The sequence below is a fragment of the Lissotriton helveticus genome, chromosome 12 (genome assembly GCF_964261635.1).
Source record: "Lissotriton helveticus chromosome 12, aLisHel1.1, whole genome shotgun sequence".
In the NCBI taxonomy this organism is placed as follows: Eukaryota; Metazoa; Chordata; class Amphibia; order Caudata; family Salamandridae; genus Lissotriton; species Lissotriton helveticus.
In genome coordinates, this window is record NC_136073.1 from 28,427,969 (window position 1) to 28,441,285 (window position 13,317).

General features: G+C 46.4%; 1 protein-coding gene across 2 annotated transcripts; it reads right to left on the minus strand.

The window, feature by feature from the left end:
- Positions 1-321: 321 nt before the first annotated feature.
- TMEM256 (transmembrane protein 256) lies at positions 322-9,403 on the minus strand. 2 transcript variants are annotated; one of them, XM_078671122.1, is made up of 4 exons: positions 9,157-9,403; positions 7,982-8,019; positions 6,898-6,978; positions 322-870 (listed from the first exon to the last, which is right to left on the minus strand). In XM_078671122.1, exons 1-4 carry the CDS (start codon positions 9,242-9,244, stop codon positions 727-729), a joined length of 351 nt encoding a protein of 116 aa, XP_078527248.1. In that variant the 5' UTR covers positions 9,245-9,403; the 3' UTR covers positions 322-726. The 2 variants fall into 2 exon arrangements, with proteins under 2 accessions (XP_078527248.1, XP_078527247.1); XM_078671121.1 differs by lacking the exon at positions 9,157-9,403 and adding an exon at positions 8,907-9,116.
- Between the last annotated feature and the right edge of the window lie 3,914 nt (positions 9,404-13,317).

The window sequence follows — 13,317 nt, forward strand, 5'->3', positions numbered from 1 at the left end:
CACCCCCTTGTGGACAGTGCAAAAAACCATGAATGGGACCCGGCTTCTACTGGAGGCCTTTGGACAGCCTTCTGGGTTGGGTGGAGGTAAAGTTCTGTTTCCATTGGATTTGAATTATGCTACATAAAAATGCAAGATAAATACAAGAGAGGACCTCATATAACGCAAGCAGAACTCTGCTCTTTGCATCACCTAGTTGCTCATAAAATGTAGCTCTATAAATGAGTGTCCTTGCCTCGTAGGTAAACCAATTGGAGCAACTCTGGACCATAAGGCGTATCATCCCAACACGGACACCCAGCACAAATCCAATAGTAAACATTAGGTTTACAAATTACTTTTATTTTGTTTGCACAGAAAGCTCTCTACCTCTCATGTGAGTCCAGCAAGAAGCAGTACAGGAGATAAAAGACAATAATCTGTTATTTCCAATCCCCCACCAGTGTTCCCTTGTATGGCTTTGGTCATGATTCAATTTTCAGGGAAGGATGACAAAGGAAATTCATTTATACATCACCAAGGCTTTGATCATCTTGAATTGTTCAGTGCGGTCATTGGGCATCGACCTCTCTAGACGCCCCGGCACACAAAGGCCTCGTGTGCATATATTAGCAGTCCACTTTAAGGACATTCAGGCAGTGCATCAGACGAGTTCCACAGACGCTTGGCGAGATCCCGGAGTATCCGGCCGTCATGAATTCATCACCCGCCCTCTATCCGGACTTCTCAGAGGGCCAAGGCCAGCCAGCCCAGGATCAGTGCGGTCCCACCAATGGGCGCTGCCTCCCTAAAAATGGGGTCTGCTGTGATGGCCTGGTAGTAGAACGAGCCGCAAAACAGGACCATGCCAGACGTGAGCAATGAGCCGGCCTGCAATGGGAGAAGAGAAGAGATTAAGGATGCAGTGGACCATTCAGGCAAGGCAGCACCAATGGATACAAGCAATCACTAGGAAATGTGAATGGACGGGATACCCTTCCAAAGAGTTTCTGAATATTGTTCAATTTAGATCTCTCTGCTGAAAGAGGACACATTGATAGGAGGAAAGTGGGATGGGGGTATTTGGTCCAGGTTGTATGGAGTCAAGTTTAAGCTCTCAAATGGGGGAGATAGGGAGATTTGAAGTTGAACTACCGTAAATTTAGATGGAGCAGCCACAACACATGGGAAGACAGTAGCAGAGGAGAAAGATACAAGACCATTGCACACAAAAGACGCCAATGGTAAGGATGCATCTGAAGTAAAGTTTGTGAAACTTGCATGTATGGACGTTCTTGTAGCAAAGCAGAGATCTGATACACGCACACATCACACTACAGAGACTCACTGTAGGGTGACACAGAACAGAGGGTTGCAATACTGCCCGGCGCAACAGACCCCATTCACCCCCAATCCCTCATGTGAGGGCCAGGCTACCAATACGCAGGGGAATGTGTTGCTGATAGTCAGGGCAGGACTAAAACCAAGCAAAACATAACACACTTCAACACAAAACGACAGACACCACAAACACAGGCACACTAGACCAAGGGTTGTAATAATGGGATTCAACAGACACCAATGGTGGGGCTTCAGAGGATACAAGGGTTCTAACACTGCCACACACACACACACAAAATAGTGTTTTAACTGAAATAAGAGAAAGGCACTTTCACACCAATTCAGGGTATGGGACTCACTCTGCAGGGTAACAGTTGTATAATAGAATGACATCACAACACTCACAAAGGTTGGGTGAAGGCTGTATCGGCTTATGAAGAAAAGGTGCAAGGCAACAACTGAATGAAGGATGTGACCCTGCCACTCCAGAGGACGCCAGCATGGCACGGAAGGAAGCAGGTAAATTCTCAGAACGAGTTGCATTGTAAATATTTGCGAATGCCTGGTCACAATGAATCAGAAGTAGGCTAGAGTTCAGAACTCTACCCTGCTGATAACACCCAGGCATGTTCTACGCACAATCAAGTGACTGAAATCAGGCGTGCCATGCTGCACAAGAACCTATCGTAAATACAAGGATGAAACAGTGCGTTTGCCCCGAGAAGGGCAGATTTCTCCATGAAATGGGAAACAGGGCCCCATGACTATCTGAGGCTTTCACTCAGAAACAGGATCACTGTGGTAGTTCGCATTGGCGTTTAGGGTCCCGGAGTAACGCAGTACTGGGCTCTGCTGGAGTCTTTTGTAAAGTTTGGCCGTGGGAATGAAAGAGTTAATGGTTGTGTTTATCTAGGGGTGATTATTTACTTTGAGTTTATTCTCTTGTCATTATTTTTGGATATTTATATTTATTATTATTGTTGCTTTAATCTCTTTTTTCCAAGACTTCTAAGGTACATATTCCTTTTATTTAGAGACCCACTGTGTTCCACGTACGTCCATCATTATATACATTTTTCTGTTTGCACCTTACAAAGGTTACTCCTACTATTTACTGGTACCCTTGATTCCCCCCTCCTTATTGAAAGAAACTTCGTATATTCACCCTTTCCATAATTGATTTTCCTTATTTCTTTTCAGGTAAAACCGACCCTTTCACTACACCTTTAACTTAGAATTGGCATCAGTCCTTTTTAGGTCTCGCCTGTCAATGCGCATGCGCATTGAGCAGAGCGAGACTATGGGGGCTTAAACAAAGCTTACCTACACTGGCGATTCACTGGCGATTTGATGAAGTGCATGTGCACTTTTAACTCAATGCGCAAGCGCAATTAGTTAAAATGCGCGTGCACAGCATCAAATCGTCAGCTTAGTGCCGCCAGCAGCTCTTCCCGCTCCGCCCCCTGCTGCATCAAAGGCTTGGCGCTCTGCCTCAGCCCAGCCATTCTCCTCCCCTAATTACCCCCTGCTGCATCAAAGGCTTTTTCACGGCCGGCCGGCCGTGCTTTCAGTTTCACGGCTGGCCGGCCGTGTCTCCTTTTCTTTTTTTTTTTTTTTAATCCGATGTTGATAATAACGATATCTGCTTGCTTTGCTTTATAACACTAATTTTATTTTAGCTCATCGCAGTGTGTTCACACTTCTATCGATGTTTCACAAAGTGTGATTTTGCAACTAAATGTAATTTTTGCACCTCTATGTGCTGGGGATGTCATACGAATACACATTTTTCACAACTCATTCATCATCAAACTAAATTTTCTCTCTATGCAGAGTGATTTTACACCTATAAGAAATGCCACACACTTGGTTACTTTGCTGCATTAGAGACTGTTCACCTAAGTTAGATTTTTGATTTTTGCTCCTACATGTGTTTTTGGAACGAAAAGTGATTCATGTTGATTTTGCACTAGGGATTGGACTAAATCTGACATGCCACACTAAGGAAAGGATTTCATGCAATGCAATTCACTGTCCACATGCGCTTAATTAAACATATGCTTGCTATCATAGTTTTGCCGTTTCTAAGTTCTATCAATCACAGGCTTTATAACCGCATCCACCACCACATCCACCGCCACATCCACCACCACCACATCCACCACCACCACATCCACCACCACCACATCCACCACCACATCCACCACCAGCACATCCACCACCAGCACATCCACCACCACCACATCCACCACCACCACATCCACCACCACTACATCCACCACCACCACATCCACCACCACATCCACCGCCACATCCACCACCACCACATCCACCGCCACATCCACCACCACCACATCCACCACCACTACATCCACCACCGCATCCACCACCACTACATCCACCACCGCATCCACCACCACTACATCCACCACCGCATCCACCACCACAACATCCACCATCACATCCACCATCACATCCACCGCATCCACCATCACATCCACCATCACATCCACCATCACATCCACCATCACATCCACCACCACATCCACCACCATCGCATCCACCACCACATCCACCACCATCGCATCCACCACCATCGCATTCACCACCACATCCACCACCACCACATCCACCACCACCACCACATCCACCACCACCACATCCACCACCACTACATCCACCACCACATCCACCGCCACATCCACCACCACCACATCCACCACCGCATCCACCACCACTACATCCACCACCGCATCCACCACCACTACATCCACCACCGCATCCACCACCACCACATCCACCGCATCCACCATCACATCCACCATGACATCCACCGCCACATCCACCGCCACATCCACCATCACATCCACCATGACATCCACCGCATCCATCACATCCACCATCACATCCACCGCCACATCCACCACCATCGCATCCACCACCACATCCACCACCATCGCATCCACCACCACATCCACCACCATCGCATCCACCACCATCGCATTCACCACCACATCCACCACCACATCCACCACCACCACCACATCCACCACCACTACATCCACCACCACTACATCCACCACCACCACATCCACCGCCACATCCACCACCACCACATCCACCGCCACATCCACCACCACCACATCCACCACCACTACATCCACCACCGCATCCACCACCACTACATCCACCACCGCATCCACCACCACTACATCCACCACCGCATCCACCACCACCACATCCACCATCACATCCACCATCACATCCACCATCACATCCACCATGACATCCACCGCCACATCCACCGCCACATCCACCGCCACATCCACCATCACATCCACCATGACATCCACCATCACATCCACCATCACATCCACCGCCACATCCACCACCATCGCATCCACCACATCCACCACCATCGCATCCACCACCATCGCATTCACCACCACATCCACCACCACATCCACCACCACCACATCCACCACCACCACCACATCCACCACCACCACATCCACCACCACTACATCCACCACCACTACATCCACCACCACTACATCCACCACCACCACATCCACCACCACCACCACCACATCCACCGCCACATCCACCACCACCACATCCACCGCCACATCCACCACCACCACATCCACCACCACTACATCCACCACCGCATCCACCACCACAACATCCACCACCGCATCCACCACCACTACATCCACCACCGCATCCACCACCACCACATCCACCGCATCCACCATCACATCCACCATGACATCCACCACCACATCCACCGCATCCACCATCACATCCACCATGACATCCACCGCATCCACCATCACATCCACCATCACATCCACCAACATCGCATCCACCACCACATCCACCACCATCGCATCCACCACCATCGCATTCACCACCACATCCACCACCACATCCACCTGACAAAGGTATTAATTTTGCTATTTTCAAAACCAACACATAAATAAAAAAATAAAAAAACTTTCCTAATGGGAGACCTATTGCATTTTCAATGCTTGTTACTTAAGTGGTCTCATCCCAGCTTTTTAAAAATTATTATTTATATTACCCTAAGGTTTTTGTACCGCTAGGTAATTAAAAGGCTTGCAGGATGACACAGGTTAACATGTGCAGCTTAATTTACAGCGATCTCCGTCAGCACAAGCCATCTTTGCCTTCCAAGTACGTAAAACCTGCAAAAATGGAGTTTGGAGGACGCTGGATAAATAATTCACCTAAAACTCTGACGAATTTACTATTCAATGATGTGCTTTAAGTTAAACATTCTTGAATACCTAAATCATACATTGCTATTTCCATTTGACTGATGGGTGAAAAAACAGTGTACCTGGCTATGCTTTATGGGGCTAAGTCTGAGATCCACATTGCACAAGTCGAAACAACAACATGAAAGAGATAAGCTTAAATTAAGGATAACAGACATATATAATTTAATTCATAATTTGATTACTTGTGAACACCTTCAGGGGTCCGGAGAAAGGCATTTTAGGGTGGGGGTTGGGGGGGAGGGACAAGAACCGGTCTCGTGCTTTTTGTGGAAGTGGGGGTGTAGATGGCAGTACTGATACTTTTTTTAAAAATATACTTTTATTAAAGTTATATAGGCGAAAGGAAAACACTCCGGTGTTGTGAACAGATCCAATGGGTACAATAAAGTTCCAGGACCTGTGCGGTATGGAAAATACTACATAAATATATCTAAATACAATCAAGGCAGTTTGTGGCTTCGTTAAATGCAGAGTGGTACATGTGGCAGTACAGATAGTTAAGCATAGGGTGTCTATTGGAGGCCGAAGTCTTAGCACTACTGATGTTATTGGAAAAAGACAGCATCACATGGATTTTTTTTTATTTTGCAAATTTAAAATAGTTCAATATTGACCCAAAGGTATTGCCGCGCTTTACAAGAGCACTGGTTACATTACGCAAGGACACATTACATTTTTTGGGGGGGCACGGGAAGATTAAGGGATTTGCTCAGAATCACAGGATGTTGAGCAGACGCAGAAACTGGAACCTAATTCCGCAGTCGGCAGCCCTGGCCGTTATGCCACGTCCTCTTTGCAGTCCAGGGCGTCTAGGCAGAAGGAGCTCAAACAGGAATGAGAGAACACCTGCTGGGGGTGATTGCAGCTAGATTGAGGAACAAAAGCAAGGTTTGAAACTGACTGGGAGAAACCTGTAGTAGATGATAAGGAAGAGGGCAGCAGCCAGTGGAGTGTACCACTAATGGTTGTGTTAAACATGTAAGTGGTTTGATATATGATTATGGGAGCTGTATGGCAAACGGTGGTGAAGGCCGTTGGAGTGCTCGTCACAATGGTGAATGCGGTGGACATGCAGGTGCCATTCACAGTTCATTTTAACGCTAGGTTTTTCTTTAAACCAGTGAGGGTTCTCTGTTTTGCAACTCTGCTGTCAATCAAGAGGGGCAGATCACCGTGCCGATTCAATAGTCCTCTTTTCACAACTTTGAAGCATACCCTTAAATAATATATCAGCTCAAACTGAGAACACCAAGCGGATCTAAGCACTCACCAGCAAGGGCCTGCGACAGTGCGGCACAGCCAACAGCGCCAGACTGTGGAGGAAGTGGTAGTGATTGGATGTGGCATAGAGCTAAAAGAAAAGAAGAGAGTGAATGATGGGGCAGAGCACATTACATTGAAACAGAACCAAAGGCCACATGAGGCGCATAGGCAGCTTATACTGTTAGACAATACATACGTTTCATCTAAGATATGTGCAGTGGAGGGATAGCAAGGTGGTGGAAGCCCCCAGGGTGCTTCGACATGCTTGTACTATTGTGGCTGGTTAGAAAGACTCAGGGTCTAATTTAGATATTTGTGGACAGGTTACTTAGTCACAAAGGTGACGGATATCCTGTCTGCCAAAATATAAATCCCATTTTATCCTATGAGAATTATATGTCGGCTGACGGGATATCACTCAGTCACTGTTGTGATGGAGTAACCTGCCCGCCAAAATCTAAACTAGTCCCTCATTCGCTTACAAAGCTATATGCCCTAATTTATCCACACACCTACATTAATCATCCTAGGTAAAAACTGAAACAAAAAACAAATGGAAGTACCCTCACTACAAATCCCAAAACTAAGCAAACTAAACAATCCCTCTCTGGTGCAGCAACAAGGATTTGGAAGAGTACCCCGCTAACACTCAGATCATACACCGTCTTCAATACAAAAGATTTCCTATTAAACCGTCCACTAGATTTAAAGATCAATTTACAGATGCTTCCCAACCTACCTAACGTTGGCATGAAAATGTTTAGTAGACGTTAAGCTCTATTGGTGGTATATATCTAAAGTTGGGAGGACAAAGCGATGATACTTTAACGTTTCTGGCCTATGGTGGAAAGTATGGTAGTCTCTGAATATGCAAGTTAATGAATGAATGTATGCTTCGACATCCCAGAAGAGAGCAGTACTTTAAATTGTAATAAAGTGAAAGACCTCGTCTAACTTGCATCTAAGGCAATTTTACCCCTGTCTCGTATACTGGAAGGTCTCCAGAACTCAGGGATACAATCATTGCATCACTGAGGTCCCCAGCCCATCCCCTAGAATGAATCCTGCAAGAGAAAGGGATTCTCACCTACCTCTTTAAGGTACTCATCCCGGTCGCTGCGTCGGAATCCTGAATAGAGAAAAAAGTTAAATCTTTAAGAAAGCAAATGTCACAAGGAAGAAATGTCACTGCAAGCAAGGTTCTGATTCCACATTACACTATGCCACCCAAAAAAGACAGCTTCAAATTAGAAGCAACTTTAATAACAACCCAATTTATTAAAAAAAAAAAATTACAGCGGTCACTGTTGGGTTTAGGTGCAGAAAACAGTAAGCCCCTGTATTTTTCAAAGTGGAGTTAAATAGTGCCTTCTCATTTGATACTGTAGATCATAGGGCTGCAACCAAGCAGATATTTTACCAGCATGGCAGGCAGTTTCATGTTAAGGCAGGTAAAAATGATGGGTTGGGAACAGCAGAACCCGGTACCTTTTCTCTTTGGAAAAATACAACTTTAAACAGCAAATGCAAAGTGAAATCACTTAAAATACAATTTGGAGCTAAAACATATCGGGGATTGAATTACCCAGCCCCAAAAAATTAATCATCGACCACTAGTATATGAGGAAGACCTTTGTACTCACTACCATTCCTATGTGATTCTTAGAGTTTATCCATTTGTATCTCTTCCTTTGGTGACTTTACAACTTGTACATTTGCAATTTTTTCTATTTGTATCTCTTCCCTGTGTGACTTTACAACTTGTGCAATTGCATTTTTTTCTATTTGTATCTCTTCCCTGTGTGACTTTACAACTTGTACATTTGCATTTTTTTTTCTGTTTGTATCTCTTATGTAACTCATGTAATCCTAAATCCTAATGTATCGCAACTGGTTCTTTTGTAAAGCGCTCTGACACCTGCGGGTAATGTCCGCGCTATAGAAAATCGCATTAAATAAAATAAAAATTAAAAATGTATCTCAGTAAACCTAGCACACCAGGTTCGAGATGCCCACCCTCTTTACAGGTGGTCAGAAAGTCCACCCTGCTGCAGGTACAGTGGGAATGGTGGAAACAGAAAAGGGACACAATTTTGAAAGACGAGCTCGAAACACAAACTGAAACCTCCCTCGGCGGCTTCCGTAGACAGTTCCACTCATCCGCAGGGGGCTCCTGGCCCCAGAATGCACCGGGCGCGCAGCAGGGCTCACAGTGCACTTGCATGACTCATTCCGGGGTGGGGGGTGATTGCTGCACGCTTCTTACCGTGCGCCCCGTAGGCTCCTGCGGTGACCGCCAGCGCCCCTGACAGGGCCCCGACTCGCCGCCACACCTGTACTCCAGCCGCAGCCATAACGCCTTCCCGCACTGAGCACCAGCCCGACAGACCCACGGCCTGCTGGAGAGCGTCCAGGCAACGGGCCGACGCCGGTTGGATGGTAGTACTGTCAGTCACAGACAAGTTCGGGTATCCGCCAATCAAACCGCACGCTACCTGTTGCTATAGTTTGGCAGAACCAAACTCCAATCGTGTTTCTGTTTATAGTCAGCTGGCGCTGTGGGCGCCATGCTGCAATGGTGTCTCTTCATTACAGTGCTGTTGGACTGTCGACTGACGCAGGAGAAACGGCTTTTGTTTATGTGTTACTAAATGTAGGAAAAGGAGTCAAAGCTCTAAATATGTATTAAGAATTTATTGCTGTCTTCTTATTCTTGCTTTCAATATAAACTGTATTATATTTCAAAACTCGATAAAAAAATGTCAACACAAAAAGAAAAGGAGTCGGTTCGAAAGCCTGTTTCTCAACCGTTCTCAGCACCTGCCCTTGGACGGCGAGATATTAAGGCTGTAGTCTAGTGCTTGCTGGTGTTCCTAATTTAGTTGGGTGACTAGTGATTTTTGGGATTTACACATTATATTTACTTTACTCTACTTCTTCATAAAGCTCCAATTGGACACAAGTTAACTAGGGTGAGACCAGGGCATCAGTCCTATAAAAAGAAGTGGGGGGACTGACAGTCTTGACTTTGTCTCCTGTGCTGTTGGCCGCCCCTCCAGGCTGGAACAGTTGTGACGATCCTAGCGAGCAATATCTTTATTTTATTGTGCACATAGGGTGGCTCCCCCTTTACCAATTCCACCGGAATTACGTCTTAGTTGCGCATTATATATTTACAACAACAACAAGTTTTTATTTGATTTGGTACTCTACTGAGGACCACAAATAATGTATAAAATTCAATTCTTACAGCTTTTAAAAGTTCTCATATTAGTACAAAGATAAAAAAAGTTTTAAAAATTTATAAAGTTTATAACAAACTAGTTCATTAGGGGGAGTTTTGCAAGCAATAATCAATTCCTTGACGGTGGTGATGCGATATATTTATATATATTTATATTTCTTTCCAAGTACTTGATTTTGCGTCTCAAGCATTTCCATAATGCAAGAGTGGGCCTCTTTTGAGGAGGAGGAGTATGGTTTTTATGAAGAGGAGCATGGCCCCATATTGGAGGACAATTTGGTAGATACCCTTGATGCGTCCGCTCAACAGTCTGGAATCGGGCTATTGAGGTTGCGGTTCCTCAGACGGTGAATAAGGCGCTGGCTGCCGCCCTCAAACCTATCACAGCGCAAGTGGAGAGTTTTGCCAAACGTCACCGTTTTCAACCTTCAGGATCCTCCCAGCTTGCTGGAGAAGGGGCAACACAGTCTAAAACTAAGTCTGCTAAATGGCCGCATAGGCAGGCCTTGACTCAACTCCCTCCTCCTAAACCTGCGGATCATCAATATTCGGTGTCCGCAGCCACCCGGACTCCATCTAACATATATGATACTGACACTATTACCGCTACAGACACTGACTCTACAGGCACTCCCTCTCCAAAGAAGAAGGAAGCAAAGAGGGCACACCTAGAGCAGCAACCTGCCTCAACGCCTTTTGATTTCAACCCTCTGGACATGATCCATCCGTGGTCCTCTGGGCTCCTACTCCAGAGGTTGCTGATTACTTCCACCAGAATTTGAGGAATCACTTTGATAAGGAGGTGCGTAACCGACTTCGGTCGGAATGTCCACGTCCAGACATTCCGGATAGGGTTGCAGAAACCCCTTGACATTGACCTGAATATGCTGACGTTTCTAAAAAAAAATCGCAAAAGACCCCAAAAAGGGCATCGACCGTGCTTAGCGTGGATGCCAAGATAAACTTGTAGACGTCGCAGGCCCTTTGGCGAAGATTCTTGAGATGGCGTTGGTGGCCAAGGACACTGACTCCCCCATCGATCCGGACATCTTGGCAGGATGGGCGCAACGCGCCATCTGTTTCCTTGGCAACGCCAATTGCACCATTTTCGCGGAGAGAAGAAAATCATTACTTATGTGTATGGATAGCAATCTCACGGAATTGGCGTCCTCTGAAGTTGGCCCCCTGGCCGAAGGGCTCTTGTTCAGCGACAAATTTGTGAAGGACATGTCCAAATACGTGGGCACTTTCACCACCCTTCACATGGCTCAGTTCAACATTAAGTGAGTGTTTCAACAAGGCCTTTTTGGACGGGCGAGGCAGGGGCCACTCGCCAGGCCATCAGTATGTTCAAGGCCCGCCCAGAGGCGGCTACGGTCGTGGTAGAGGGGATTTCCAGTACCCTACTAGGGGTGGTACCTTCTACCCGACTAGAAGATTCTCCCGGCGCAGATTTCATCGAGGCTGCCACAGAGGGAACTTCCAGCCTCAGATCACTGCAGGTAAGAGCTTTAGCTCCTCTATCTTACCCTCTGGGGGTTCGCATTTGTCACTTTGTACACAATTGGGCTCAAATCACACACGATGCCTGGGTCTTACAAACCGTTCAGGGTTTCCAAATCGAGTTCTTTCAGTCTCCCACGCAAGAATTTATACCGCTCGTTGGTTTTTTCCCAACAAGAAGACATTTTTATAGAGCATGAAATAGCAGAATTGCTGGAGAAGCGCGCGGTATCCTATTGCGACACCAAATCCGAGGGCTTCTGCAGCAATGTCTTCCTCATGCAAAAGAGGGGCAGCGGTTACAGGCTGGTTCTCAACCTGAAGGGCTTCAATCATTTTGTTCTCTATCAACATTTCAGGATGGAGGGAGTATATCTACTGACGGATCTTTTGAGGCAAGGCGATTGGATGGTCCTATTGGACCTCAAGGATGCCTATCTCACGGTGCCTATCTTCCCTCCACACAGGTGCTTCTTACAGTTCCGGTGGCGGGACCGGTTGTTGGAATATTTGGTCCTTCCTTTCGGTCTTTCCTCTGCGCCTTGGTGCTTCACCAAGCTGATGAAACTGGTGACAGCTCATCTCCGAGAACAGGGTATTCGTCTCATAATTTATCTAGACGACATACTCATTATGATGCCGTCGGTGGTTGCCCTAGCAGCCCAGCACCTTCGAATCACAGTGAAGCTTTTGGAGAATCTGAGTTTCGTAATCAATTCAAACAAATCGGTCCTGTCTCTGACTCAGTCAATAGAGTTTCTGGGTTTTGCAATCAACTCTCAGACGGCCCAACTTCAGCTGCCCAAAATCAAGCTGAAGGAGCTGAAGAAGGAACTGAAGGTGACACTAACAAAACAAGAAATGTCTCTGTGGCCATTGCTTGTCTGGTGGGACTTACTTGCATCCTCAATTCAATCGATTTTTCCGGGTCCGTTGCATTAACGGGCCTTCTTGCATCGCCTGAAGATTCAACACTTGCACCTACTCCGACCAGGTTCCCCTCACGGACGAGGTGAAGGCAGAGCTCAATTGGTGACTTACTTATGTAAATGCATGGAATGGTCGAGCAATCTTCGGATCTCGACCGGAAGTGGTCATAGAGTCCGATGCCAGCAGGTGGGGTTGGGGGGGCGAGATGCGGGGAGATGACAACAGGGGGCAGATGGTCTCTCCAGGAATTAGCACTGCACATCAACTGCCTCGAGCTACTAGCGGGTTCATTTGCGATCCGCTCACTCTCACCGAGGAAGGTCTCCTGTTGCATCCTCCTGAGGATGGACAATATTTTGGGCGGTGAGGTACATAAACAAATTAGGGGGGACCAGTTCTCAGATGCTGGCAGAGATAGCCAAGGATTTTTGGCATTACTGCCTAGCGCATCAGATTACAGTTATAGCAGAATATATTAAATAAATTATGATATAATGACAATGCGATAGCGGATTGGAATTCTCACCACTTGCGAGATTACAGCGATTGGCAGCTCCATCCCTTCCTTTTGCAAATGATTCTGGAGACGTAGGGTTCTTGCTGGATAGATCTGTTTGCCTCCAGGCTCAATTGCCAACTAGAAAAAAATTTCAGTTGGAGGCCGGATCCTCTGGCGAAAGCCATGGATGCGTTTACACAGGATTGGTCGATGTCATTGAATTATGCGTTCCCCTTTCATCCTGATTCCCA

Bases quoted from the DNA above. Each gene is read 5' to 3' on its own strand.
- TMEM256 (XM_078671121.1), bottom strand. From the start codon at position 9,114: ATGCAAGTGCACTGTGAGCCCTGCTGCGCGCCCGGTGCATTCTGGGGC. The intron at 6,979-7,981 runs GTAGGTGAGAAT...CTTTTCTTTTAG, and splicing joins GGGATGAGTACCTTAAAGAG to CTCTATGCCACATCCAATCA. The intron at 871-6,897 runs GTGAGTGCTTAG...CTCCCATTGCAG, and splicing joins ACTGTCGCAGGCCCTTGCTG to GCCGGCTCATTGCTCACGTC.